The sequence below is a fragment of the Lygodium microphyllum genome, chromosome 2 (assembly GCF_053477565.2).
Source record: "Lygodium microphyllum isolate KBCC chromosome 2, Lygodium_microphyllum_v1.1.10, whole genome shotgun sequence".
NCBI classification, from domain to species: domain Eukaryota; kingdom Viridiplantae; phylum Streptophyta; class Polypodiopsida; order Schizaeales; family Lygodiaceae; genus Lygodium; species Lygodium microphyllum.
The window spans coordinates 55794057-55819061 of record NC_141136.1 but is presented as its reverse complement, the minus strand read 5'-3'; the positions used below and the strand labels follow the sequence as shown (position 1 = coordinate 55819061).

The 25005-nt window shown below is 47.2% G+C and overlaps 1 protein-coding gene across 5 annotated transcripts in view; it reads right to left on the bottom strand.

Moving 5' to 3' along the window:
- Positions 1 to 25005, bottom strand: part of FIP37 (FKBP12 interacting protein 37) — a 206356-nt gene that overhangs the window by 125394 nt on the left and 55957 nt on the right. For 3 of the 5 annotated variants that reach the window (XM_087693729.1, XM_087693724.1, XM_087693749.1), the window contains exons 9-10: positions 24933 to 24980; positions 24696 to 24788 (exon numbers count right to left, since the gene is read on the bottom strand). The exons of 1 other annotated variant lie outside the window; for it this stretch is intronic. In XM_087693729.1, the coding sequence (XP_087549855.1) occupies positions 24696 to 24788; positions 24933 to 24980 (141 nt within the window). The remainder of the gene's footprint in view (positions 1 to 24695; positions 24789 to 24932; positions 24981 to 25005) is intronic. One more of the 5 variants, XM_087693737.1, reaches the window with a different exon arrangement.

The following is a 25005-nucleotide window of genomic DNA, read 5'->3' as shown; positions in this document are numbered from 1 at the left end:
TCATATGTGGCTGTGCAGGAGTGGGGTATTTGGGCTGTCCGAAAACCCAATCAAATGGGCGCAGGGTGAATCCAACCGCTCCTTGCCAAATAGCCGACAAAAAGGACCAGACTTTTTTTGCGACGGGGCAAGAAATAAATCTGTGGCGGGCTGATTCCACAGCAGTGGTGCAAAAGAAGCAGTTGCCATTGGAGATTCGTCGCTTGGAAAGAGCTGACGCAAGCGGAAGACCACCAATCATCACTCTCCAAAGAAAGACTTTACATTTGAAGGGGGTCTTGTTCAACCAGCCTTCCATCACAGTTGCCCTCCACCAAGACCGGGGCTTTCGCAAACCCCATAAAGCATTGGCTTTGTTAACTAACCATTGTTGATCTTTGATCAGAATATGATAAACTTGATTAGCAGAAGCTTTGCTTAAAGTCAGCCGGCCTTGTAGGTCCCAATCCTGCCAGGGATGATCTGAAGCAAGGTCAGGAAAGGGTTGTCTGCTCTGGAGCATCCGCAAAAGCTGTTCCCATAACGGCCTATATCCCCGCGGGATCCTGTAAAGCCTCCTAGCTGTACGAAAAGATATAAGTACATTGCGACTAGCAAGGGTGGCATCCGCAACCGAAGACAAGCCCAAACGAGCCATCCGGTTGAATTGTGGTCTAAGCTCATTTTTGCCCTCCCATACAAGTAAACGCGAGACTGCCAATAATTCCAATTGAAAAGAATTCATAGCCACGCGATCCTCCGCTGGATGCCATTGAGCCTTTATAAGGACCCGTTTCCAGGAACATACCAAATGATTAAGCAGCGACGAAGAAGAACTGGAGAACCTCGAATCAGCATTAAGAACATGCCACCAAGAAGTCTGGATTTGGGTATTGCCATGTAGAAGCCCATGGCTCTCAAGAAAATAACGGGCTATATCGACCCATGGATGATGATCCAAACACATGGCGCGGAAGAGAGACCAGCGGAGTGCCTGCATGTGAGTTTGGGCGTCTAAGATAGCTCCGCCACCCATGCGTTTGGGGGTGCAGGCATGCGACCAAGAAATCCAGGAAATACCTGCATGCAATGAGTCCTTCTTCCATAGCATGAAGCGAATAGACTGAGTAAGCGCATTGAGAGTCATAGTAGTCCAGGGCAATAGTGGCAGAAAATATGTCAACATTGGCAACATAATTGTCTGGGCCACTTTGAGACAAATATGGAAGGGCCAGGCTTGAGATTTCCAATACATAAACTTAGCCTCCATTTTTTGAGAGATCCACTGCAGAAGCTGCTTTGGTGGAACGTCAACACCCAAAGGGTACCCAAGGTGCCTGACAATGGAGCCACGAGGAATAACCCGACCCTGCCAGTCCAAGGACTGCAAATCCGACTCCGTGCAGCTAAGAATGGCTGATTTGAGCGCATTGATGCGAAGGCCGGAGACTTGACCAAAGATGCCCCAAACATCCAATGCGCGCTTGAGGTTGTCCTTGTCCGCACGCAAAATCATAAAAGTATCATCCGCCAGGGATTGGCTAATGAAGTGCTGTCCTGAAGGAAGCGACAGACCGGCCAACTGAGAAGAGGCTACCATATGGGATAACATGGAAAGAACTGGATGTGTCGCGAGGGCAAAGAATAGCGGGCTCAAAGGGCATCCTTGTCTGACAGAGCGGGCAAGTACAAATGGCTCGGTAACACCTCCGTTCAGCATGACTCGCGAAGACGCTGCCGCGCTAATGGTGTAGATAAGACGAGACATCCGGGGACCAAAGCCCATAGCCGACATAAGTTCAGCAACGAAAGACCAATCCAGATAGTCAAAAGCCTTTTCCAGGTCCAGTTGAATCAGTACTACCTCCTGGTTCGAATGCCGTGCATAATCAATAGCTAGTTGAGCATTCAATACATTGTGCAGAATATTTCGGCCCTTAATGAAACCATACTGTAAAGGATGCACAATGGCCGGGAGATGCTTGTGAAGTCGATTCGCCATTATTTTGGAAAAGATTTTGTACATTGAGCCCATCAAGGAAATGGGCCGCCACTGTGTCAACCTAGATGGCGAGGGGACTTTTGGAAGTAGTTTAATAAGGCCTTCTTTCCATGAGGCAGGCATGATCCCGGTTTGCCACACCTGCTGAAACAAAGCCTGCAATGGTTTCGCCAGTTGGGTAGCAAAAGCTTCAAAGAACTCATTGGTGAGGCCATCCCAACCCGGGCTTTTATCCTTGGGCAAATGTAACAAGACATCCATAACCTCTGCCTCACAAACATCGGACTCCATAAGAGCTTGCACGTCCTGCGGTAGCTGATTGCGGACCAGGTCATAAAAACCCGAACGGGCCTGGGCGATTTGATCTGAAGGTGGCGAAGTGGTGCCGAGAAGGTCACGGAAATAATTCCTGCACATATGCACAATAGTCTGCGGGTCCACGATAAGGTGACCTTCTGCATCCTCGAGTCTGGTCATATTCTCCCTAGCAGGAGAGGCGTGAAGAGCTCGGAAGAACTTATGGGTTTGACATGCATTATCGTGCAACGTATCTGTCAGATGTCGCAGTTTGGCCTGCTGATATGATTGCAATTGAAATTCTTTAAGAAGATCCGCCACCCGCATGGCCAGCGCTAGCAGAAACGCATCATCCGGAGAGTCCACCAGCAGGGAACGAACCAAAGCCAGTATGTCCTCGGCTGCCTTGCGACGCTGCCGAGAAAGCGACGCATGGTGGATCCCATACTGCCGAGCAACCCGCTGCACATTAGAAAGCAATCGTTTAAAGGCCGCAGTGCCCTGAGAAGCGAAGTCGAAGAGAAATCTGTCAATCAATTGCTGCATATAGCCCTGAAAGATTGCATGCTTCAGGTAAGACGAATTGAAACGCAAAGGGAGTCTCCCCAGAAATTGCTTGAACGGGGCAATGGGTTGTGCAAGCAGCTCCAGCTGCAGCGGGAAATGGTCGGACAAGGCATATTGCTGCAACACCTTGATTTCGAGCATCTCAGGAAGAAAATCATCATTCTGCATGATATATATACGATCCAATCTCGACCATGTTGTTGCATACTGGGCAGAATGGAAAGTAAACCCTGTAGCAGACGGGTGTAGCCAGGACCAAAGGTCTTGCTTAAGAACGTGAAGAGCCAACGCCTGCCACATACGACTTTCCGGCGTATCCATCACCGAATGTTGCGACGTGGACTGGGAAGAATCCACACACATATTGAAATCCCCCATGAAGAAGCCCCGTCTGCCAAGTGACAAGGAGGTCTGCAAAGTCTGCCAAAGCGCCCGACGGGAGACGGAATCATTCGGAGCATAGAGGCCAAGTAGCCATAAGATTTCCCCTTCGAATATAATTTCAATCACCAAAAAACGGCCATGAACATCATTTTTAATTAGAACAGGCTGATATTTGTCATGGACAATCATGAGCACGCCCGAATAATGCATGGGCTGTGACCCAGCATAAAACAATCTAAAACCATGGCAATCTACCACTTTTCCGGCTTCATCGTGACTCTTGTGCTCAACAGCGCACAGGACATCCCACTGATTTTCATGCAATACAGTCCACATAGCATGTTGCTTGTGCCGAGAACAAATTCCCCGCACATTCCACGTGGCGATTTTCATGTATACTCAAAACAAAATTAGGTACGAGGCACTGCTTGCCTCGCTTTGACCTTGTCAGCGAGAATGTCCAGAACTCCCTCGTCCAAGAAGTCCGCCAACACTGCAAAAGAGTTCTGCGGACCAGATTTGGAAGTAGACGGCATATCTGCTGGCTTTGAGATGGAACGGGGATAGCGACGGTCCCAGGGGGTAATGACATTACCTCTGGTATCAAATGCCAGCTTAGCAGAGGGCCCCTTTGAACGATCCGAATACATTTTCCTGGCGGGCTGATGAAGGGGGGCAGAGGAAATCATAGCAGGGGCCGAGCGCTCAGAAGACTGCATTTCCTTCCTGCGCATGTATGTACGCATGGAATCTTGTGATGTAGTAGACGCATTGTTCTCCATGGCCGCAGCAACCCTGTTGCCTTTTTTTGCACGTACTTCCACCCAATTAGTGGCGGTGGAATCCAGACCCGCAACTTGTTGTTTACCTTTGGCCAAAGCTTGGGGCTGATGGGTAGCATTCAGCGATGGGGCATCACACACCATATCTTCCATGGGCGGCACAGCATGGCCATCCTGGGAAGTGTGTTGCTGTTCCGGGCATTCGGCCATAAAGTGCCCCAACTGTCCACAGGAGAAGCAGTGCCCTGCAAAATTGCCCCATTTCAAACGAAAGTGTAATGGGTGCATGCCAGAGCAATTGAGGCGTAACCAGGCAGGCCTTTTTCGTGCAGTGTCCCAGAGCATACACAAGCGGTTGCGATTGACAGCCCGGAGACTGGGAGGGACCAGAACAGTGCCCACAGCGGCCATAGCATCCTTCAATAATGGCCAATAAACAGCCGGACAGTTTTCCACCTCGACCCAGACCGGGCATTCACGTTGCAGCAGACGCTGGAAATCTGCCATTGGACGCCATGGAACCACATGAACCAACCGGCGATCAAAAAACAAAGGCAGTTTAGACAGGAGAGCAGCACGGTGCGTTTCTGATTTCAGCAGGACCTCAAAAAAACCCCGGGAGCCAACAAAAATCTCTTCAACACATTCCCCTTGTAACAGATGTTGCAACCACTGGCGGATACGGGAAATCAACGGGATTCGCCCAGTGAAGAAGAGTATGACAGCGCGATCATAGAATACCGAAAAGGAGCGTAAGACAGTTTTTGGGTCCACTGTGGCATCCAGCACATCATGAGGTGCAGAGTCAGCGAAGGCTTCCTGATTATGTTGAACATAATCGCCAAGCAAGGTGTTTGCAAATTCCAGCAAATGTTCCCAGTCCACTTCCTGAGAGTCCACCGAATCCGAGGCAACCTGAGCATAGGACCGATCCTGAGGAATGCCTATCTCTTCCGAAGCATGCTTGGTACGTTTACCCGCCGGCTGGATGTCGGGACCAGGGGGCAGCTCTTCGTTGCACGGAACCATATCCTCAGGTTCCTCCGCATCAGAATCCGGGCCCAGTGCGGCCACTGTTTGATCTATGAAATCAAGATCCAAACCAGCCATCGTATCTGATGAGTTGATCTCGAGGGAGGACTGACCCTCTCTTTTGCCGGCTCTCTCGCTTTTCCTTTTTTCTGTACAGAGGTGCTGTCCCGGGGTGTGCTTGGCAAGGAGAGCTAATGAAAATTGAGATTTACCTGTCACCGTGTAGGAGCAGACAGGCTGGGGTGCGGGGCACGCCGGCCACGGGCGCCAGATGCTGGCGACGGCAGGACAGGTGGCCAGATGCTGGCGACGGCAGGGCGGGGCACTCAGGCAACGGGCGCCAGGCAGGCAGCGGCAGGGCGGGGCACGCAGGCAACGGGCGCCAGATGCTGGCGACGGCGGCGGGGCCTGCAGGCGATGGCGGCGGGGGCTGTAAGCGAGGGCGACAGGGCATAGGCGACGAGGGCTGCAGGCGAGGGGGCACAGGCGACTGTGGCACAGGCGACGGGGGCACTAGCGACAGGGGCTGCAGGCGAGGGCGACGGGGCGTGGCGGACAGGGCAGCGACGAGCCGGTCCCGCAGGCGATGTCGATGGCTGCAGGAGACGACGGGCTGCCCAGGACGAGCAGGCGAAGCAGTCGCGGCCGCAGTCAGGGCGCAGACGGGGTCGCCATCGCTAACGCCGTCCTGTTGCGCGCCATCGAATTCTCTCTCTCTCTCTCTCTCTCTCTCTCTCTCTCTCTCTCTCTCTCTCTCTCTCTCTCTCTCTCTCTCTCTCAGGGACTAGGGGATCAGGAGGGGTGGCAATTCTATTTAGAGAAGAGCTCCGAGAAACAGTCCAAGTGGCACATAGAGATGTAGAGGCAAGATACATGTGGATCAGGTTACGTACAAGCAGAACTCGAGACACGTATATTGCCATATGCTATTTTCCCCCTGGATACTCTAAGTTTGCCCCTAAAGAGGCATCCCTGTATACACCACTATATGAGGACATAATGAGATACATGAGCATTGGGGATGTTCTACTAGCAGGAGACTTTAATGCACGCACAAGAAACAACCAATCTGCTTTCTTTGACACTAGTGATGAGATGTTCAGAGATATTGCATTAGATGAAGTGAAATTAGTTAGATCAGCCCAAGATAGAGAGAGAATAGAATATGGAACACACCTACTGGCATTGGGAAGTGCGCATGGTTTGGCCATCCTTAACGGGCTGCCACAGTGGCCAAGATCTAATGGCTTCACATGTTGGAATAACAAGAAAGGGTCAAGCACAGTGGACTATTTGATTGGATCACCCAACTTGCTACCTGACATAAAAAGCTTTTAAATCTCAGATAGACCAATTGGATTAGCAGCAGACCATGCTATTCTAGCTTTCACAATGCAATATGGGCATATACACGAAGCACAGCCACACATACCAAAATTACCACGCTATGATTTTGTGGAAGCGACCTCACACATATACAGCACTACTGTGTGAGATGCATTGAGGGAGCTAGACACACAGGCCTCTCTGGATGAGTTTACAGGGTAGTTGGCCGAGATAATACACACTTCAGCAGCATACGCTTTCCCACACACTACACCGTCAGATAAACCTCCACGAGGTAATGCCCCTGCAATATGGGCATATACACGAAGCACAGCCACACATACCAAAATTACCACGCTATGATTTTGTGGAAGCGACCTCACACATATACAGCACTACTGTGTGAGATGCATTGAGGGAGCTAGACACACAGGCCTCTCTGGATGAGTTTACAGGGTAGTTGGCCGAGATAATACACACTTCAGCAGCATACGCTTTCCCACACACTACACCGTCAGATAAACCTCCACGAGGTAATGCCCCACAGAATGGCTGGTATGATGATGAGTGCAGAGAGACACGAGCACGTTTTCAGCGAGAGATGGCACTTGGCATATGTACACATAAGCATGCTCGAACACTCTTTAGAACGGTTGGTACGCAAAAAGAAGCGGGAATACCTGAGCAGATTAGAAACAGAAATGTATTCCATGTTCTTGGGGCAAGACAGCAAGAGAGCATGGAAAAAGATGCATGAGAGCCAACCACCCCTACGAATTACTAGACCGGATGATTGGCATGGATATGCTTGCACACTCTATGAGGTTCCTAGCCAAGAGCCTATGCCACTCCCCTCAACCTCAAGACCAGCAAATTGCAGATTTCTCACAGAAAAAAAAGTGAGGAATGCCATATGGAAACTGAAAAATGGAAGAGCCCAAGATCATGATGGTTTAGTGGCTGAACACTTCACGCACGCCTGTGATATTTTGGCACCAACGCTGGCTCACATCTTTAATAGGGCAATTTGTGAGGGATTTCCAACCTGTTGGTCAGACCATATTATTGTACAGCTCTTTAAGAGTGGAGACCCCGCGCTACCTAGTAACTACCGAACTATCATGATTGGACACATGCTGGCCAAGATATATGGCTCTATCGTGGAACAAGCATTGAGTGAATGGGCCGAGATGCATGCCCTGAGATCAAAAGGCCAGGCTGGCTTCAGGAGGGGATATACAACTCTAGACCATATCTTTACATTGAGGGCAATCATCGAAGAAGGCAAGGCATTCAATAAAAAGATCTATCGTTGTTTTGTGCACTTTCGCAAGGCCTTTGACATAGTGCCATGTGCTAGACTCATGAGAAGAATGCAAAACATTGATGTGCCTGTAGAGAAACAGTGGAGTATCTATGCCTTGTATGAGACAGTGACGGAACACTTGAGAGCATCTCAGATACAGTCAATAGCACCATTGGGGTGAAACAAGGCTGTCCACTTTCACTGACACTATTTGGGCTGTATATAGATGAAATTTCAGAATATGTGGATAGGACTGGTGGGGCCGGAGCCAGCCTAGCTGGAGTGCTGATACTATTACTGCTTTATGCTGATGATATTGTACTTATATCTGACTCACCTGAGGGACTAAATAGACACTTGGATGCATTATCAACTTTTTGCAGAGATAGAGATCTTAAGGTGAACCTTGGGAAAACTAAAGTTATGGTATTTAACACTTCACCTGCTTGGGTGACAAGAGCTGAGCACCAGTTTACTTTTGATGGAGAGCCAGTGGAGATGGTTAGGCAGTATGTCTATTTGGGGGTCACATTGAAGGGACCACAGTTCTCTTGGAGAGAGACATCAGAGGCTCGTTTGGCAAAAGCATATGCAGCCTTAGGTGCATTGGAGAGGCAATGTGCTCACATACAATTTTATGAGCCGCACACCAAACTGTGGCTTTTTGACACCCTGGTTACACCAACACTCCTATATGGGGCAGCTATTTGGGGTCCGAGTCTCTTTCACACGAGGAGACAGCCTTTGGGAGACCAGGATGGACCAGAGAAGGAATACTATGACGGATGGGAGCATATGGAAAGGCCACTGGTCATGATGATCTCACGTATGATACGAGCGAAGAGCTCGACCCCACATGAGATTATCAGAGCTGAGTTGGGAGCATCACCCATGGTGGCTAAGGCCTTGGTCCAAGCAGTGACTTTCATACATAGACTATGGGAGCTCCCCCAAGATAGATACCCACGGCTAGCCCTGGCCTCTTCTAGACAACTAGCAACAAACGGTGACAGACACTGTTGGTATGCTCAGATGAGTACATGGATGAGTCTACATGGGCTGCAGATTGACAGACTACCCCCCTTTGACTATAGCCTGGATTTCCCTACACTTGACCTAAGTCGATCAGAGCTAAACCATGTGATCAGAGCAGACATACTGAAGTTAGATACGGAAAAGACCTGGATCCGACCCCCCTCCCTCCATGGCACGAGGATGGCACACTACCAGACCCACTTCCTTCAGGTATCTGAGGATGGTTTCATCACCCGACCCAATTACATGGACACACAACTGCCTCATGGACTACGCACAGTTATTGGTCAGATCCGCACCTCATCCCACCACCTGAGGATTGAGACAGGCAGATGGGAGGGTATACAGACAAAAGAACGCATATGCCCACTATGCGACAGAGAGCCAGAGACAGAGGAACACTACATCTGCCGATGCACTCTATATTATGACATATGAGGTAGATACCATTGTCTGTTTCGAGAGGGTTTTGGACCCCTGAGACGGATCATGCAGTTTGAGGATCAGAGATGCTTGGGATTCTTCCTCTTGGAGCTCCAGAGGCGCAGAGCAACAATTCTACGGAGTAGGAGGCCCCCACCGCTCGGCTCACATAGTCAGAGAGCAGTCACTGACTTTTTCACTGATACACGACAAAGTATAGTACATACCACTACTACTGAAACACAGCCTACAGGAGTACATCATCATTGGACCTCATCTTCTGTAGGTGTCCCTTTGGATAGAGCAGTAGCGCTTAGACGGTCTAGGCGCCCATGTCCACCCGGACGAAGACCTAGACATCAACACCACAGACAAATTAAAGCCATCATTGAGCGCCACAGGAGACAGATGCAGAGACGCCTCAGCCATGCAGAGATACACCTCCTTAGAGAACAGACATATCATTGATGGAGAGTTTTCCTTTCTCTACTCTCACTTCCAGATCACTGACATGTTTCCCTTTTATAGGACACTATTTCATTTTTTTTCAATCTTATAGGCATGTTTTTCATCTTTTTCTCGTTCCAGATGAGAAACACACCATCATTGTATGTATTGCTTTGGTCTCATAGGCCACATTGGCATTTTAGAGACGTTAATATACTCTCTCTCTCTCTCTCTCTCTCTCTCTCTCTCTCTCTCTCTCTCTCTCTCTCTCTTTATATATATATATATATATATATATCGAGGAAGAGAAGCATAGTCCTCAGATGCCAAGGAGATGGCCTAGCTGCAAAGTGAAAATGCCAAAGTACGTCGAAGTTGTCAAACGTAGGGAGAGCAATCCAAATGCACCACCTGCAGGGAATCTACATAGTGAAGGGAATGTAATGCAATCCTCCCGGCATTGAGCTATCAAAGTAATCACCGGAAGGTGAAGGATAGTTGTCGAGAGAGAGAAGCACAATCTTCTAATGCCCCCAGAGATGAGAAAGATTATCACCAACTATCGAGGGAGAGAAGCATAGTCCTCAGATGCCGAGGAGATGGCCTAGCTGAAAAATGAAAATGCCAAAGTATGTTGAAGTTGTCAAACGTAGGGAGAGCAGCCCAAATGTTGACGCCAGGTGCAAGATGATGACGTTAGATGTGGAGGATGTCCCCAAGCTGCAAAACGTAAATACGAAGGTGACAAGAAGCTAACCCACATATGAGAAGACCGACATCAAATAATGAGGACGATGTCGTTGTTGAGCTAAAAAGGCATTAACCTGACTTAAATAGCCCCAAAACATGCTTAATTAGTAAAGAAAACCTTTAATTTTAAAAAGAAACACGATCCTAGAGAGTTACTGTGTTCCACATGCAAAACCCTAATTTAAGTGCCCCAAACTTTCTACAAATAGGCATGCAACCTATCACTCCCCCTCAATCTCGTTTTTGCAAGTTTTAGGAGCCATAACTCTACTCCCCACACCCCGTTCGCAGAGGACATTGCGGTCAAAGCTTCCACCAACCACTTACTACCATCTGGTAGTTAATTCTAGTCTTCATCACACATATGTTGTTTTCGCCTACAATTGGGTGTTGTTGCCCACAATTGGATGTTGTCACCACCTGTTCTCTACTATCACTAGGATTTTCTCTCTCCTCTAAATGTTGCATTAGTGATTTCTGGTTGCCACCTATCATTCTCTCTTCTTTGTCATCTACATTTGTATGTAGCAGTTGTTGTGCACATTTTCTCTCTTCTTAGGTACCTACGTTTTTAGTCTTTCTCTCTCCTGCACTCCCATCTACATCAGATCCAGCCTTCCTTGGCTGCATTTGCTAGTCTTCAACACTCGGAGGCTGCCTTTCTGCGATTCGGGATCCATTCAGAGTATGATACACTCTACAGCTCATAACCTCTACCTTGATCCCAAAGATACAAATTCAGAGCTAGGGAGATCAAGACAGCACACCGCCCACGGATACAAGGGTACCAGACACAAATGCTATATGAGAGAGAGATGAGGGAGATTTGCTAGCGACACGAGCAAGAGCTAACACAGTTGAGGGCCCAATCTAGGTACTATCTTCATGCTATTTCATCCAGGATGTATAACACGCTCTATGAAAGGGAGCGACGGATCGAAGGTTGGACTCGAGAGCTATGGCGGGAGAGCAAGAGCAAGAAAGGGAGAGACTAGAAATGGGAACTCCAACAGTCACAATGTGTGACTGGGCCTTCCTTTATTCAAACTGTCACTAAAAGAATAAAGAATAAAGTGACGGTGATGGGCGTCCACCACCTGGAGTGTGCAGTGGCGGTAACTGTCAATGTAGTAATACACGGGCGGCTAGGCAGAGGCGCCTTTACCCCCAACAACCTCCCACTTAAAGGCGAATCTACCCCAGTGAGGAGTGAAAAGAAAAAAAGAAAAAAGACAGTACAACATATACACATGTACAATAGGATGAGGAAAGACGTCATCTCATCCCACGCCCATCAACCTCCTAAGGAAGGCAAAGCACTCTGTAAAGAGGCTTTTCATGAGCAGATCTGCAGGATTCTAGTCAGTCGAGATATTGACAAGATCAACAGACTTGTCCTCAACGACCCCACGTATGAAGTGATACCTCAACTCAATGTGTTTCGTCTTCGCATGGAAGACCGGATTCTTGGTTAACTGAATAGCACTCATAGAATCCGAATGCAATGTAGGGATAACATTAATACCAAGGTCGGCAACTAAACGACCCAACCAAATGCCCTCCTTGCAAGCCTCAGTGGCTGCAACATACTCGGCCTCTGTAGTAGAAAGGCCGTGCATTTCTGCACCCTGGACATCCAAGAAACAGCACCTCTTGCATAGGTGAATACATAGCCGGAAGTGGACTTCCTACTATCTGCATATCCTGCATAATCAGAGTCAGTCTACCCCACGACTCCTGTATCCTGGCTGCATAGCATATGCACATATCTGCAGTGCCCTTCAAGTACTTCATAATACCCTTCACGGCATCCCAATGCTTCTTGCCAGGTGTAGCCATATAGCGTGCCACAACACCGACTGCAAAGGCAATATTTGAACAAGTGGCTATCATGGCATACATAAGACTGTCCACTGCGGATGCATAGGGAATCTTGGCCATCTTGGCTCTCTGCTCATCTGTCTGCGGACAATCAGCCTGTGATACCTTCACATAAGAAGGCAATGGACAGCCAATAGGCTTTATGTCCTGCATGCGAAAGCACTCAAGGACTTTATGAATGTACTCCCTCTGTGACAAGTACAGGAGTCCTTGATGCCTGTCGCGTCTAATGCGCATACGAAGTATGTGAGCGGCATGTCCCAGATCTTTCATCTCAAAGATCTTCTTGAGCTAAGCCTTAAGAGCATCTAGCTCATCATGAGCTTTCCCTGCTATCAGCATATCATCCACATAGAGTACCAAAATCAATAAAGAACCATCACGGGCTTTCTTCGTGTGACGACACGGATGCATAGCACTCCGGCTGTAGCTCTGTGACTGTATAAAGGCATCAAACTTATGATACCACTCCCTAGGTGCATGTTTCAAGCCATAAAGACTTTTCTTCAATTTGCAAACTAGGTGTTGCATGCTAGGTTCTGCAAAGCCCTTAGGCTGCTCCATATAAATCTCATCATGCAAGTCCCCATGTAAGAAAGCCGTCTTGACATCCATCTGGTATAAATCCAAGTCAAGTTGAGCAACCAAAGCCAAGACTAAACACAGGGTGGTCATCTTAACCACAAGAGAAAAGACCTTGTCAAAATCCACACCATGCTCGTGCTTAGAACCCTTTGCTACGAATCTAGCCTTGTATACCGGCTTGCCGTGTCCAGGGGTACTTTTTAGCTTGTACATCCACTTGCATGGCAAAGCCTTCTTGCCCGTAGGCAAGCAAACCAAATCCCAAGTGTCATTCTTATGCACGGAGTCTATCTCAGACTGCATAGCTCTCTCCCAAGAGTGACTGTCACCCCTGCACATAGCCTCATTATAAGTGAAAGGCTCTCTTGCATCTGTAACCAAGACATAATGCATCGAGGGCTGAAATCTATGAGATGGACGTCTGTCTCTAGTAGACCGTCTCACGGCAAGCTCTGCTACCTGCCCAGCTGCCTATCCAACACCCTGACCATGAGCATCTGCTGCAGCTGTAGGCTATCCAACTAGTTGTGTGGAAGCTCTCGGCTCCTCTTGAAATATGACCTTGCGGATCTCAACTCTCTCAGGCTGCCTATGCATTTTGTCTTCATGGAAGACTATATCATGACTGCGGATGACTTTCCACGCCTGCGGATCCCAAAGACGGTAACCCATCTCGCCTACATTCCCATAACCAAGGAAAATGCATTTGACACTCTTGGAATCCAGCATACTTCTCTTGTCCCTGGGCAAACGGCAAAATGCCTCTATCCAAAGACACGGAGATGTGCATAAAGAGGGAGGTTTGCCAGTCCATACCTCCTCTACAACCTGGAAATCCAAACCACTAGAGGGTGATCTGTTTATGACATGCACAGCTGTACTAACTGCCTCAGCCCAAAAGCTCTGTGGTAGGCCTGCATGGCTAAGCATACTGCGTACACGCTCCTGGATGGTTCTATTCATCCGCTCAGCCAAACCATTCTAAGGGGAGGGAAGGGTGTAGGGGGCGGTCAACTGACGCTTAATACCTCTCTCATCACATAACTGCTCAAAAGCACGTGAGACATACTCATCCCAATTATCTGTCCTTAGGCATTTTAGCCTATACCTAGACCGGTTCTCAACCAATGGAAGCCATCTCTGAAACACAGCCAAGATATCGGATTTCAGCTTAATGGAATGAGCCCAAACTTTCCGTGAAAAATCATCTATGAACATAACAAAATACTTTGCACCACCCATAGACTGACAAGGCATGGACCCACAGACATCCAAATGTACCTATGCCAAGGGCTCACTCATGCGTGGCCTACCAGACTTCTTATGTGTAGACCTAGTCTGTTTGCCATAAAGACAATGCTCACATGAATCAAAACATGCATAATCAAGGGGCGGTAAGTACTGCAAACCAGAAAGCATTTTCATTCCCTTCAAAGACATATGGCCTAAACGGGCATGCCAAAGAGATACATGTGGGATAGAACCCACAGACAAAACATGATCAAGGGAAGAAGCTGATACAATCAAGGGGTAGAGACTGCCAGTCTTGGCACCTCTCGCAATCACAAGTCTGCCACGAGTGATCTTCCATGCAGAGTCTCCAAAACATACATAATATCCTGCGCCATCAAGCTGTCCACCTGACATGAGACTGCATGTCAAAGCAGGTACATAACGTACATCCTGTATAACAAAACTGCTGCCAGAAGAAAACTGCAACCTTACATCACCAATGCCCACAATATTAAGACAGTTGTCATCACCCAAGCGCAGAGAACCTGAAACAGTACGGTATGAATGAAACCACTCCCGGCAAGGTGTCACATGAAAGGATGCACCTGAGTCCAAGAGCCAATACTGTGCATACATAGAGTGTATCTCTGTCATCTGCGAAGCACTAGAAGAAGCTGCTAGGATATAATCATTATCATCAACATTCTTAAGCTGCATAACATTGATCTCTTCAATTTTAACACTGGACTTTGCAAGTACTATGCTGCGATCAAAAGACTTATCCTGTACTTTGTCTTTCCTCTTATCTTTGCGCAATTCATGGCATTGTGGCCTAATATGGCCCTTTTTCCCACAATGGTGACAAGTAACATCTGCATTCCTACTACGGGATTTGCTACGTGACCTCCCACAAGACTTTGACCGAGATTTCTAAGAATCCCGTCCACGGCCACTACCACTACCATGCTTTCCATACCCATCATTCCTACCTCTAACTGTCATAGCATGAGACACACGAGAGGCATCCAAATTCTTACGATTAACCTCTTCCTGCAAAAGGGCACTCTCAACATTAGATAATTTCAAGGTATCAGTAGAGCCACATAATGCAGTGCCGAATACATCCCATGACTCATTAAGAGTACCAAGCAAGAAAAGAGCAGTGACATCCTCTGCAAAAGTGATGTCCTGCGAAATCAAGTTCTTGAGTAGAGCATAAAACTAGCTCAAGTGAGCAGACATAGTCACATTCTCCTTCATGCGCAGATCCATAAGCTACTTCAGCCAATACATCTGACTCGCTGAACTTTTCTTATCATAGAGATTTTTAATCTTTTCCCACAATTGCCATGCACTCTGTTCTTCCTCAAAGACATTATAGTGAACCTGTTCTATGAGAGACAATACAATAGTGGGCTTGCACAACTCATCAAGCTCAAGCCATTCCCCATCTGGCATAGTTACAAGCGAATATCCGCTTAACCTCAAAGGTTTGATTTGCGATTTCTGCACCAACACCTGCCAAATCTGGCTCTTCCAATAAGAGTAATTCGTACCATCAAGCTTAGTGATGTTGAAAATAGCATGATCACTGGACGAACTCACCATAATGCAGGCTGGAAGACTGTAGGCAGTTCAAAACTGCTTGCTGTTTACTGCAGAAAATGACCAAAAAATCACCAAAATCGAGGAAAAATTGTGAAGAAAGTGGAACCAAAGCTGCTGCCCACTAAATACTGGTGAAAGTACATCATTTCAGAGTGTTTCAGCATGAAAAACCCATGTCAGTCCATACATATATGCTTGATGTAATAAATTTCAGATTTCAGTACAAGAGAGCTAATAGTGCCAAAATCGGATCCCAAGGCAATCAGATACTGCCAAGACCAAAGCCGGCATCATGCGGACATAGCATAAGCATATGATGGTCCATAAGCATAAATCCAACACCCAAGTATGTCATACAAACATCTGCCAGTGAGTAGGCACACCCCCCACGCAACGGGGCAAAGTGTTCCTGCCACTACCAAAACTTGACACAAGTAGGTGTCAGTTCACAAAGATACGGATCCAAAACTGAGACTTAGCTCATAAGCATACAGTGAACCAAGACATATAATGTATCATCCCAAAAGGTAAGAAGTCCCAAAGTCTCAAGTGTCTGTAACTGCTCAATAGCATGTAACGGCTCAATGCATAAAAGTACCACCTGCTCAACGTCTGATAAGCATTCAAGAATGCTCCCACTGGAACAAAAGCCGTATGTACGAGCTCAGGAGCTCAAGCCAAGGCAAGACACAGTGTCAATGACATAAAGTCCAAGACAATACATCAATAGTACATCCCGAACATGTACGCGGTAGAGCATCCGTATGTAGCATCCATAAGCATGTAAGACATCAAGTACATCCCAAGATACAACTCTGGCAAGCCAATAAATAGCTCAAGTAAGCTCCGAGAATCCAAGGTCAAGCCAAGACCGAGCTCTAGTAACAATAGGCCCCAAACAATGTAACTAGCATATAGTAATGGCATAGGCTAAGCATGTCAAGACCGGTCAGACATAAGCAACATACATGCCATAAGTACATCCAAGACGGAGCATCCAAATGCTTTGCAAAGCGAGCTCAAGCTCAACCAACGATCCCGAATCAAAACCAAGCTCTATGTCGAGCCCCAAGTGTCAATACATCACCATATATGCCCGAAACATAGCCCGAAAAGCATAGGCATAAGTATACATGAGTAAAATGACTTCAGCCCAACTGTGTACAGAAGTGATTTACTATTCAAAACTGAGAATTTCAGCACCAAAATCAGCTCCAAATGGTTGCCAAACAATAGGCATACATTCCCCTAACATCTGGGCATCAAAAGAGACCAACCGGGCATCAAATGGCAATGCCAAACAAGCTGTAGCATCAAATGTCAGTGTAACGCTGTCATAAACTGCCTATGGACTGTTATGACAGTCCCAAAACAATGTTAAATCAGTCCAAATGCTATGCCAACGCATCAACCATCAAAATCAAGCATCAAAGCATGTTCATATGCCCGAAATGGAGCCTTTTCAAATGCCAATGAAGGGGGAGAGCTGTTGTTGTGACTGTCAATGCTGAAGACACATATGGGAGGGCTGCGTGATTCCGCCAATTGTAAATGCTGGTCCTGGGGCTGTAAAAAATGGTGGCCAAGCTTCGGAGGGGTCCGGTTAAAACTAAGGAAGGCCTCAAACAAGCTCTAGTAAGTCTTGTTCAAAGACAAGTGAGATATGAGTCAAAGGGAGTTTCAATGGTGGCTGCCCCAATCTTGTTTACAGCCTGTGAGACCTGAGAACTGAAGTAAACCCTGAGAAAAATGATCAAATACCTCTGATGTAATGCCCTCAAGGTGCCTAACAATGCCGGGAAGGTGCTCGGGAAGCCGGGGAGTGACGGGCGCTCGAAGGAGTCGGATATGGCTGCCGGGAAGGAGACCCAATGCAAGTAGGGAGTTGATGGGATGCTAAGAATGCCACGAACCAAGCTCAAGAGTCGGAAAGCAAAGCTCTGATACCAGTTGAAAGGGAGCGACGGATTGAAGGTTGGACTCGAGAGCTATGGCGGGAGAGCAAGAGCAACAAAGGGAGAGACTAGAAATGGGAACTCCAACAGTGACAATGTGTGACCGGGCCTTCCTTTATTCAAACTGTCACTAAAAGAATAAAGAATAAAGTGACGGTGACGGGCATCCGCCACCTGCAGTGTGCAATGGTGGTGACTGTCAGTGTAGTAATACACGGGCGGCTAGGCAGAGGCGCCTTTACCCCCAACACTCTACCCACTAATCTTGAAGGGAGTTCTCGAAGGAGGGAGAGGTTATCTTACTAGGAGACTTTAATGCCAGGACAACCTCCCATCATGTGTCTTTCTTTGATGCATCTAAGGCGATGCTACAGGAGCAGGATGTGTCAAAGCTACAACTCGAGAGAATATCTCGGGATATGGGGGAAGTCACCGAATATGGAAGATACCTTGTGGAGATGGGCGCAGCACACAGGTTAGCCATTCTCAATGGCCTAGCTAGATACCCCCTATCCGGCGCCTTCACATGTTATCCTCACCGACATGGTGCCAGCATAGTAAACTATGTTCTTGCCCCATCGACGTTGATATCTCACATCCAGGACCTCTCAGTATCTCCATGCCTTCTCGAAGTTGCAGTGAATCATGCCTACCTATCATTCACCATCGACCTCCAATTCACTAACACGCAGACCCATCATGCAGCTCACCAACACCCGAGATACCTCTTTTCCAGAAAGACTGAGGATACCTATGAGGCGGAGATCCTTAGATTGTTACATGATGCAAACCCCGACGTTCCATTACAGGAGCTGCAAGTGTAGCCTTCCCACACTCACGACCCATACAAAGAGCCTCCACCGGGGTGACACCTCAGAACAGCTGGTATGATGATGAGTGCCGTGAGACCAAAGCACGGCTACAGAGAGAGATAGCACTGGGGTCCACTTCCCACAAACAGACACAGATACTCTTTAGACGCCCCACACGGTGGAAGAAGAGAACATTCTTGGCCCAGCTGGAGCAAGACCTATATCAGTTATTCTTGAGCCAGGACTCTAGAGAGACTTGGAGACTTTTCAGAGAGCATTGCCCGACCACACCTATTACGTCCACCGCCATATAGGAGTATGCAGCTAGTCTTTATACTGTGGAGGCTCAGCCACCTCTTCCTGCCCCACTTGAGCCTTGTCCAAAGACCACCACTTTCTTTACAAAAAGTAGGGTCCGAGAGGCCATTGATAGACTTAGCAGAGGAAAGGCACAAGATCATGATGGATTAGTAGCCGAGCACTTGATCCATGCTAGAGATTTGGTGGCAGGATTCCTAGCTTACATGTTTAACAAAGCCATGTGTAAAGGCCTACCAGAAAGCTGGTGCACGAACACTATTGTGCCTATCCTCAAGTCAAGGGACCCTACTCTGCCCAATAACTATCGAACTATCATGGTTGGGCATACATTGGCTAAGTCATATGCTTCCATCCTTGAGCATGAGTTAAGCAAGTGGGCAAAGATGTGGGGTCTTAGAGCACAGGGACACGCTGGCTTTAGGAGAGGCTTCTCCGCATTGGATCACATCTTCACACTCAGAACAATCATTGAGGAGGAAAGGACCCATGACCGATGGACCTACCCCTGCTTTGTGGACTTTCACAAAGCCTTTGATACAGTACCGAGAGACAGGCTAATAAATAGATTGCATGCCATGGGAGTACTGAAAGAGCTCAGTTGGGGTATTTTGGCACTGTATGAGAGAGTTGTGGGCAAAGTTCGGACACCTGAGGGCCTTTCGGTACCTATTTACTCCACCATTGGGGTGAAGCAAGGATGCCTCCTCTCTCCGACATTATTTGGCCTGTACATTGATGGGATTGCTGATTACATTTGACAGGAAAGAGATAGAGGAGATCCACTAGCTGGCACTTGGATACCTCTCCTATTGTATGCAAATGACATTGTATTGATAACTGACTCTCCAGAGGGTCTACAAAGACACTTGGATGCATTACACTCCTATACTTTGGACAGTGGGCTTTCACTGAACCTTGGTAAAACCAAGGTGATGGTATTTAATACTACACCACAGTGAGTCAGGATATCAGCACCTAAATTCACATATGGATCTGAGGAACTGAAGTATGTGGATTCTTATACATACCTGGGAGTCTCATTCACAAGGCCCACCTTTTCTATGCGAGAGACAGCAAACACTAGACTGACTCGTGGATACAAACACTAGGCGGTTTGGAGAGGATGTGCTCACAAGTGCAATTCCAAGAACCCCGCACCAAGCTATGGCTCTTCGATACACTGGTCACATCCACACTACTTTATGGAGTACAGATATGGGGGCCCAATCTTGACCACCATAGCAAATCAAGGCACACTTATGATGGATGGAGGTCGATGGAGAAACCCCTAGTGTCCATGATATCCAAGATGATCAAATGTAAGGCCTCAGTGTCACATGAGATCATTAGAGCCGAGCTAGCAACTACACCGATTGTGGTAGAGGCCCTCACCCGATCGGTTGCATACATACATAGCCTATGGGACTTACCCAGACACAGATACGCACGGTTGGCCCTTGAGTGCTCCAGGCAACTTACCAGAGAGGGTGATACTTCATGTTGGTATGCACAGATGTCGGCCTGGTTTGAGCTGCATGGCTTTAGCATGGACAAGTTACCCCCCTTCCAATACTCCCTTGATGCACCATCTCTTGATCTGAGCAAGCTAGAGATCTGCAAGATCATCAGAATGGATCTTACCCAGTTGGATATCAGGCAAACATGGTTGATGCCAAGGTAGGAGCTACGGACAAAGATGGCTTTCTACCATGAGCATTTTGTTAGCAGAGTATTTGTCAGCTCATGTGTGAGTCTGAGTTTGATCTGGGCTGGGCATTTTTATTAGGTATTTTAGGTATTTTTATGGTGTGGCATTTTATGCCAGTGGGACATTTTATGCACCAGTCGGCCAGCATTAAATGCTGTCCAACCAGCATTATTGCTCCCCACTTTTTCAGCCTATTTATACTCAGTGGCTCCTCCTCAGTCAGTCACTTCATCTTCACCATCTGCAGACTCTTTGGAGAGAGGAGCCAGTGCCAGTGCCCACGCAGCCAGTGACTCACTGTTGTATGCGACTGTCTCGTGTTCAGATATATGGATTCCATTTCCCGTGCATACATCTGAGTTCTCATCTGTATCGTGTTCTTTTCTTTTCTCTTTTTGTCTTGTGTTTCAGCAGTTTATTTCAGCACATGTTTATGCTTCCACCGCTGCTCCACTTCTGACATGGTATCAGTTTTCAGGATTTGTGTTTCTGCTGTGTTTTCTTGCTGATTTCAGGACTGTTTTGTACCCCTGCTGATCAGACGACTGCTGTCGCAGCCAGGCGACCTGTTTTGGGGCTGTTTTCAGCCTGCGTTTTTTGCAGTTTTGCCATCGCCTGCTGCCTCCGCACCCTCTGCTGCCTTCGCACCCTCTGCTGCCTGCGTTTTTCATCTGCAGCTGCTGGCGACAGTGTTCTACCTGTTTTTCTCCAGTTTACAGCCTGCGTTTTGCTGATTCAGCATCTCTCGTGGCTGGGTGACTGTTACTTCAGGCCGTTTTCTCTGTTTTTGGCAGTTTTTGACTGATTTTTTGACTTTCTGCAGCAGATTTTGTCTTCTATTGATCAGATTTTGGGTTCTATTGCATGTGAACTCTCGTTTTCTGTAGTCTGTGCTTGTGTTTTGGCTGTGTTTCCTCTCTAAATTCCATCTCTTCTCTACTTCTCTTCTTATCCTCTCCATATGGCTCCTCCGTGCACTTCCACTGATGATAAGTTACATGGACCTGATTATCTCACGTGGAGTGCTGTCATGAAAGCTTGGTTTGTGTAGAAGCGGCTATGGTACATCGTCTGTGGAGCTATTGCTCGACCTCTCCGTCCTTTTCCTCTTCCTGAAGACTTTGATGAGGACAACCATGATGCATCCTTGAGATTACAGGGGCGGCTTCCGGCACATTATGGAGGTGAGGCTTATGTAGCTTCAGAGAGGGGTGACGGGAAGAAGAAGTCGAAGGCCCAGTGTTACCACTGTGGCAAGAAGGGACATTTGCGGAAGGACTGCAAGAAGTTAGCGGCTTCCAGGAAGAAGGCGCAGAAGACGAAGCGGGATGTTGACTCTACCGATGAGTCCTCTCATTCATCAGACTCCGACTCCGATCCTCCGACCAAGGTGAAGTCCAAGGCGCGGAAGGGATCCTCTTCTTCGGATCGCGGGAAGGGCTTGGTGGCCCCTTCCTCGGCTGCTTTCTAGTGATGGTGATGAGGTCATCCCTCACGACTCTCTTGTGCCAGAGAGGGAGTGTGAGCGGGTGTTCAGATGGGGCAGCCGCGCCTCATCTATATTTTTATACAGGTGCACAGGTTCCAGAGAGGGACGTCCCTGACGCATCGACTTCAGTCTGGCGGAATCAAATCCTGGAGCTGGGATTGACATCTAGGTTCATGCTGAGCTGGTTATCTGACAGAGAGCGGGAGGCTTTCGTCTGGAGCTCACATGAGGGGACACTTTGGTGGTCTGGCCAAAGGCGGGGAATCCATGGTCACCTATGTTCAGAGGCATTTTTGACAGGATGGTCTTGTATGCTACTACGAGATATTCGTGATGGACACAGAGATATGCTATGATCTTCTCTATTTTCAGGTGTTTGGTACGATCGACATCGAACATCAGGTTCTCTCCGAGGCACCTTGGTGGTGGCTTGATCACCCACTGCTTGGGTATCCATGGTTCTACTTGGTGGTTCTATGTTGTATAGTTTCTGATCCCTATTCATTGTACTATTGTATTGTATCAGATCACTCATGATCTGAGAGAGGGTGTTAGCAGAGTATTTGTCAGCTCATGTGTGAGTCTGAGTTTGATCTGGGCTGGGCATTTTTATTAGGTATTTTAGGTATTTTTATGGTGTGGCATTTTATGCCAGTGGGACATTTTATGCACCAGTCGGCCAGCATTAAATGCTGTCCGACCAGCATTATTGCTCCCCACTTTTTCAGCCTATTTATACTCAGTGGCTCCTCCTCAGTCAGTCACTTCATCTTCACCATCTGCAGACTCTTTGGAGAGAGGAGCCAGTGCCAGTGCCCACGCAGCCAGTGACTCACTGTTGTATGCGACTGTCTCGTGTTCAGATATATGGATTCCATTTCCCGTGCATACATCTGAGTTCTCATCTGTATCGTGTTCTTTTCTTTTCTCTTTTTGTCTTGTGTTTCAGCAGTTTATTTCAGCACATGTTTATGCTTCCACCGCTACTCCACTTCTGACACATTTCCTTTATGCTACAGATGATGGATTTATTGTTCACCCGAGATACATGGACACCCCCCTTTCCCATGGGATTAGATGTACTATTGGCCAGTTGCGCACCTCCTCACATCAGCTAGAGATTGAGACTGGCAAATATAGATCCATCCCACCAGAGAAGCACACATGCCAGATATGCTAATTAGATCCAGAGACACAAGAGCATTATAACTAACCGCTAGCCAACGTTCATCTCTCTTTTTTTTTTTCATAAAAGGTAATTGTATTAATTACAAAAAAAAGGTACAAGTTTACATGATTACAAGATACACGATGGCTCTAAGCCATCATGTGTAAACTTTCTCTCTCTCTCTAAAGTACTAAACGACAAAAGAGTTACAAGAAGTCATGGCAAAGAAGCAGAGGAAATTGCCATATGCCAGGGAAGCAAGCCCTCCCGAGGGAGTAAGTCAGAGTGCCGAAGGAGATCTATCTGCCAACGCAAAAGGCCTTTAAGCCTAGCAATATGTCCCTGAACATTATAGGCTGAATCAAAAAGAAAAGCATTCCAAATGGTCCAATTGTGCTAGCAGCCCCAGTATCTAAGAAAGTGAAACAAGATCTTCATATGCGACTGAGCCGGTGTGGGGTATTTGGGCCGCGCAAAAACCCAGTCAAAAGGGCTTAACGAGAAGCCAACCACTGCTCGCCAAGCTGCCGACAAGAGTGACTAGATTTTCTTAGCAAGAGGGCAAGAAATAAATCGATGGCGGGCCGATTCCACACTGGTGGTGCAAAAGAAACAATTGCCGTTGGAGATTCGATGCTTGGAAAGGGCTGAAGCAAGAGGAAGACCACCAATCATCACCCTCCAAAGAAAGACCTTGCATTTGAAAGGTGTCTTGTTCAACCAGACCTCCACCACAGTTACCTTCCATCATGACTGAGATTTACGCAAACCCCATACAGTATTAGCTTTAGTAAGCAGCCATTGATGATCTTTAATCAGAAGATGATACACCCGGTTAGCGTTCATCTCTCTTTTTTTCGTAAAAGCGTTCATCCCTCTCTCTCTCTCTCTCTCTCTCTCTCTCTCTCTCTCTCTCTCTCGGCGCTAATATGATTTCTATGATTTCTAGCTACCTCAGTTCTTTTATGTGTATATACATATAGATACAATATAGGTACTGTTTCCAAACTAGTTTAAAAAAGAATAGGCAGCCCAATAATGCTAGTTGCAACCTCTCTATCTGAAAATATGAAAGTGCAAGGGCTTTTCCTACAGCAGTTGAGACAAATCCCAAGCCCTGGACCAAGATACACCAGGCTGCACATCACTAGCTTAAGAAGTAGCTTGAAGCAAGCAAAGTCAAGCACATGCACCCTACTAAGAAGTGTCATATCTAAGATGAATAGGCCTATTGGTAAAGCATTTAATTGCTTCATATCCTCTTGTCATTTTTTCCAAGGTCGTTTTCAGCATCTGCAGGCCACCTCTCAAAGATTCCATGATTTTTACAAATGGAAAAAGATGATTAGCCAAAGATTTGTCATGTGTACCAATCACCAATAGATCCAATTTTAAAGAAAGTCATTGCATCTGCAGTGCTCCACAGGACAAGAACCAGGGAGGAAGGCAAAAATGGACAGCAGAAAAACGAGATGAAAATGGTAAGAAATGAGGAGGCAGAGCTTTCAAGGACTGACATCACAGCAAGAAAGGCAAGCAGCAAGACAAGTTCAATTAAAAGAACAGACTTGAAAACTTGGAAGGACCGTAAAGAGAGGAAAGAACCAGACAAGCCGCTGAGAAGTGTGCCTGAACAGGTCTCCAGATGCTGAAACTGCAGCTTGGAGCTTGGAGCTCAAAGAAAGGAAAGCGGCCATTCTAGCAGATGGGGTGGTCAGTCCAAATAAGATGATTGTGCAGCAAGAGCCATTGACAAACAACTGAGTTCTTGAAATAAAAATAAAGTATAAACAACAATGGTCTAGCACTCAATTTGTGCACCTAGTGCTGCATATAACTAACCTGTACTGCTGGGGGCTTCATCATTAACTTCAAATCATGCACTATAGTCTGCACAAAGACATAAACCAACCTT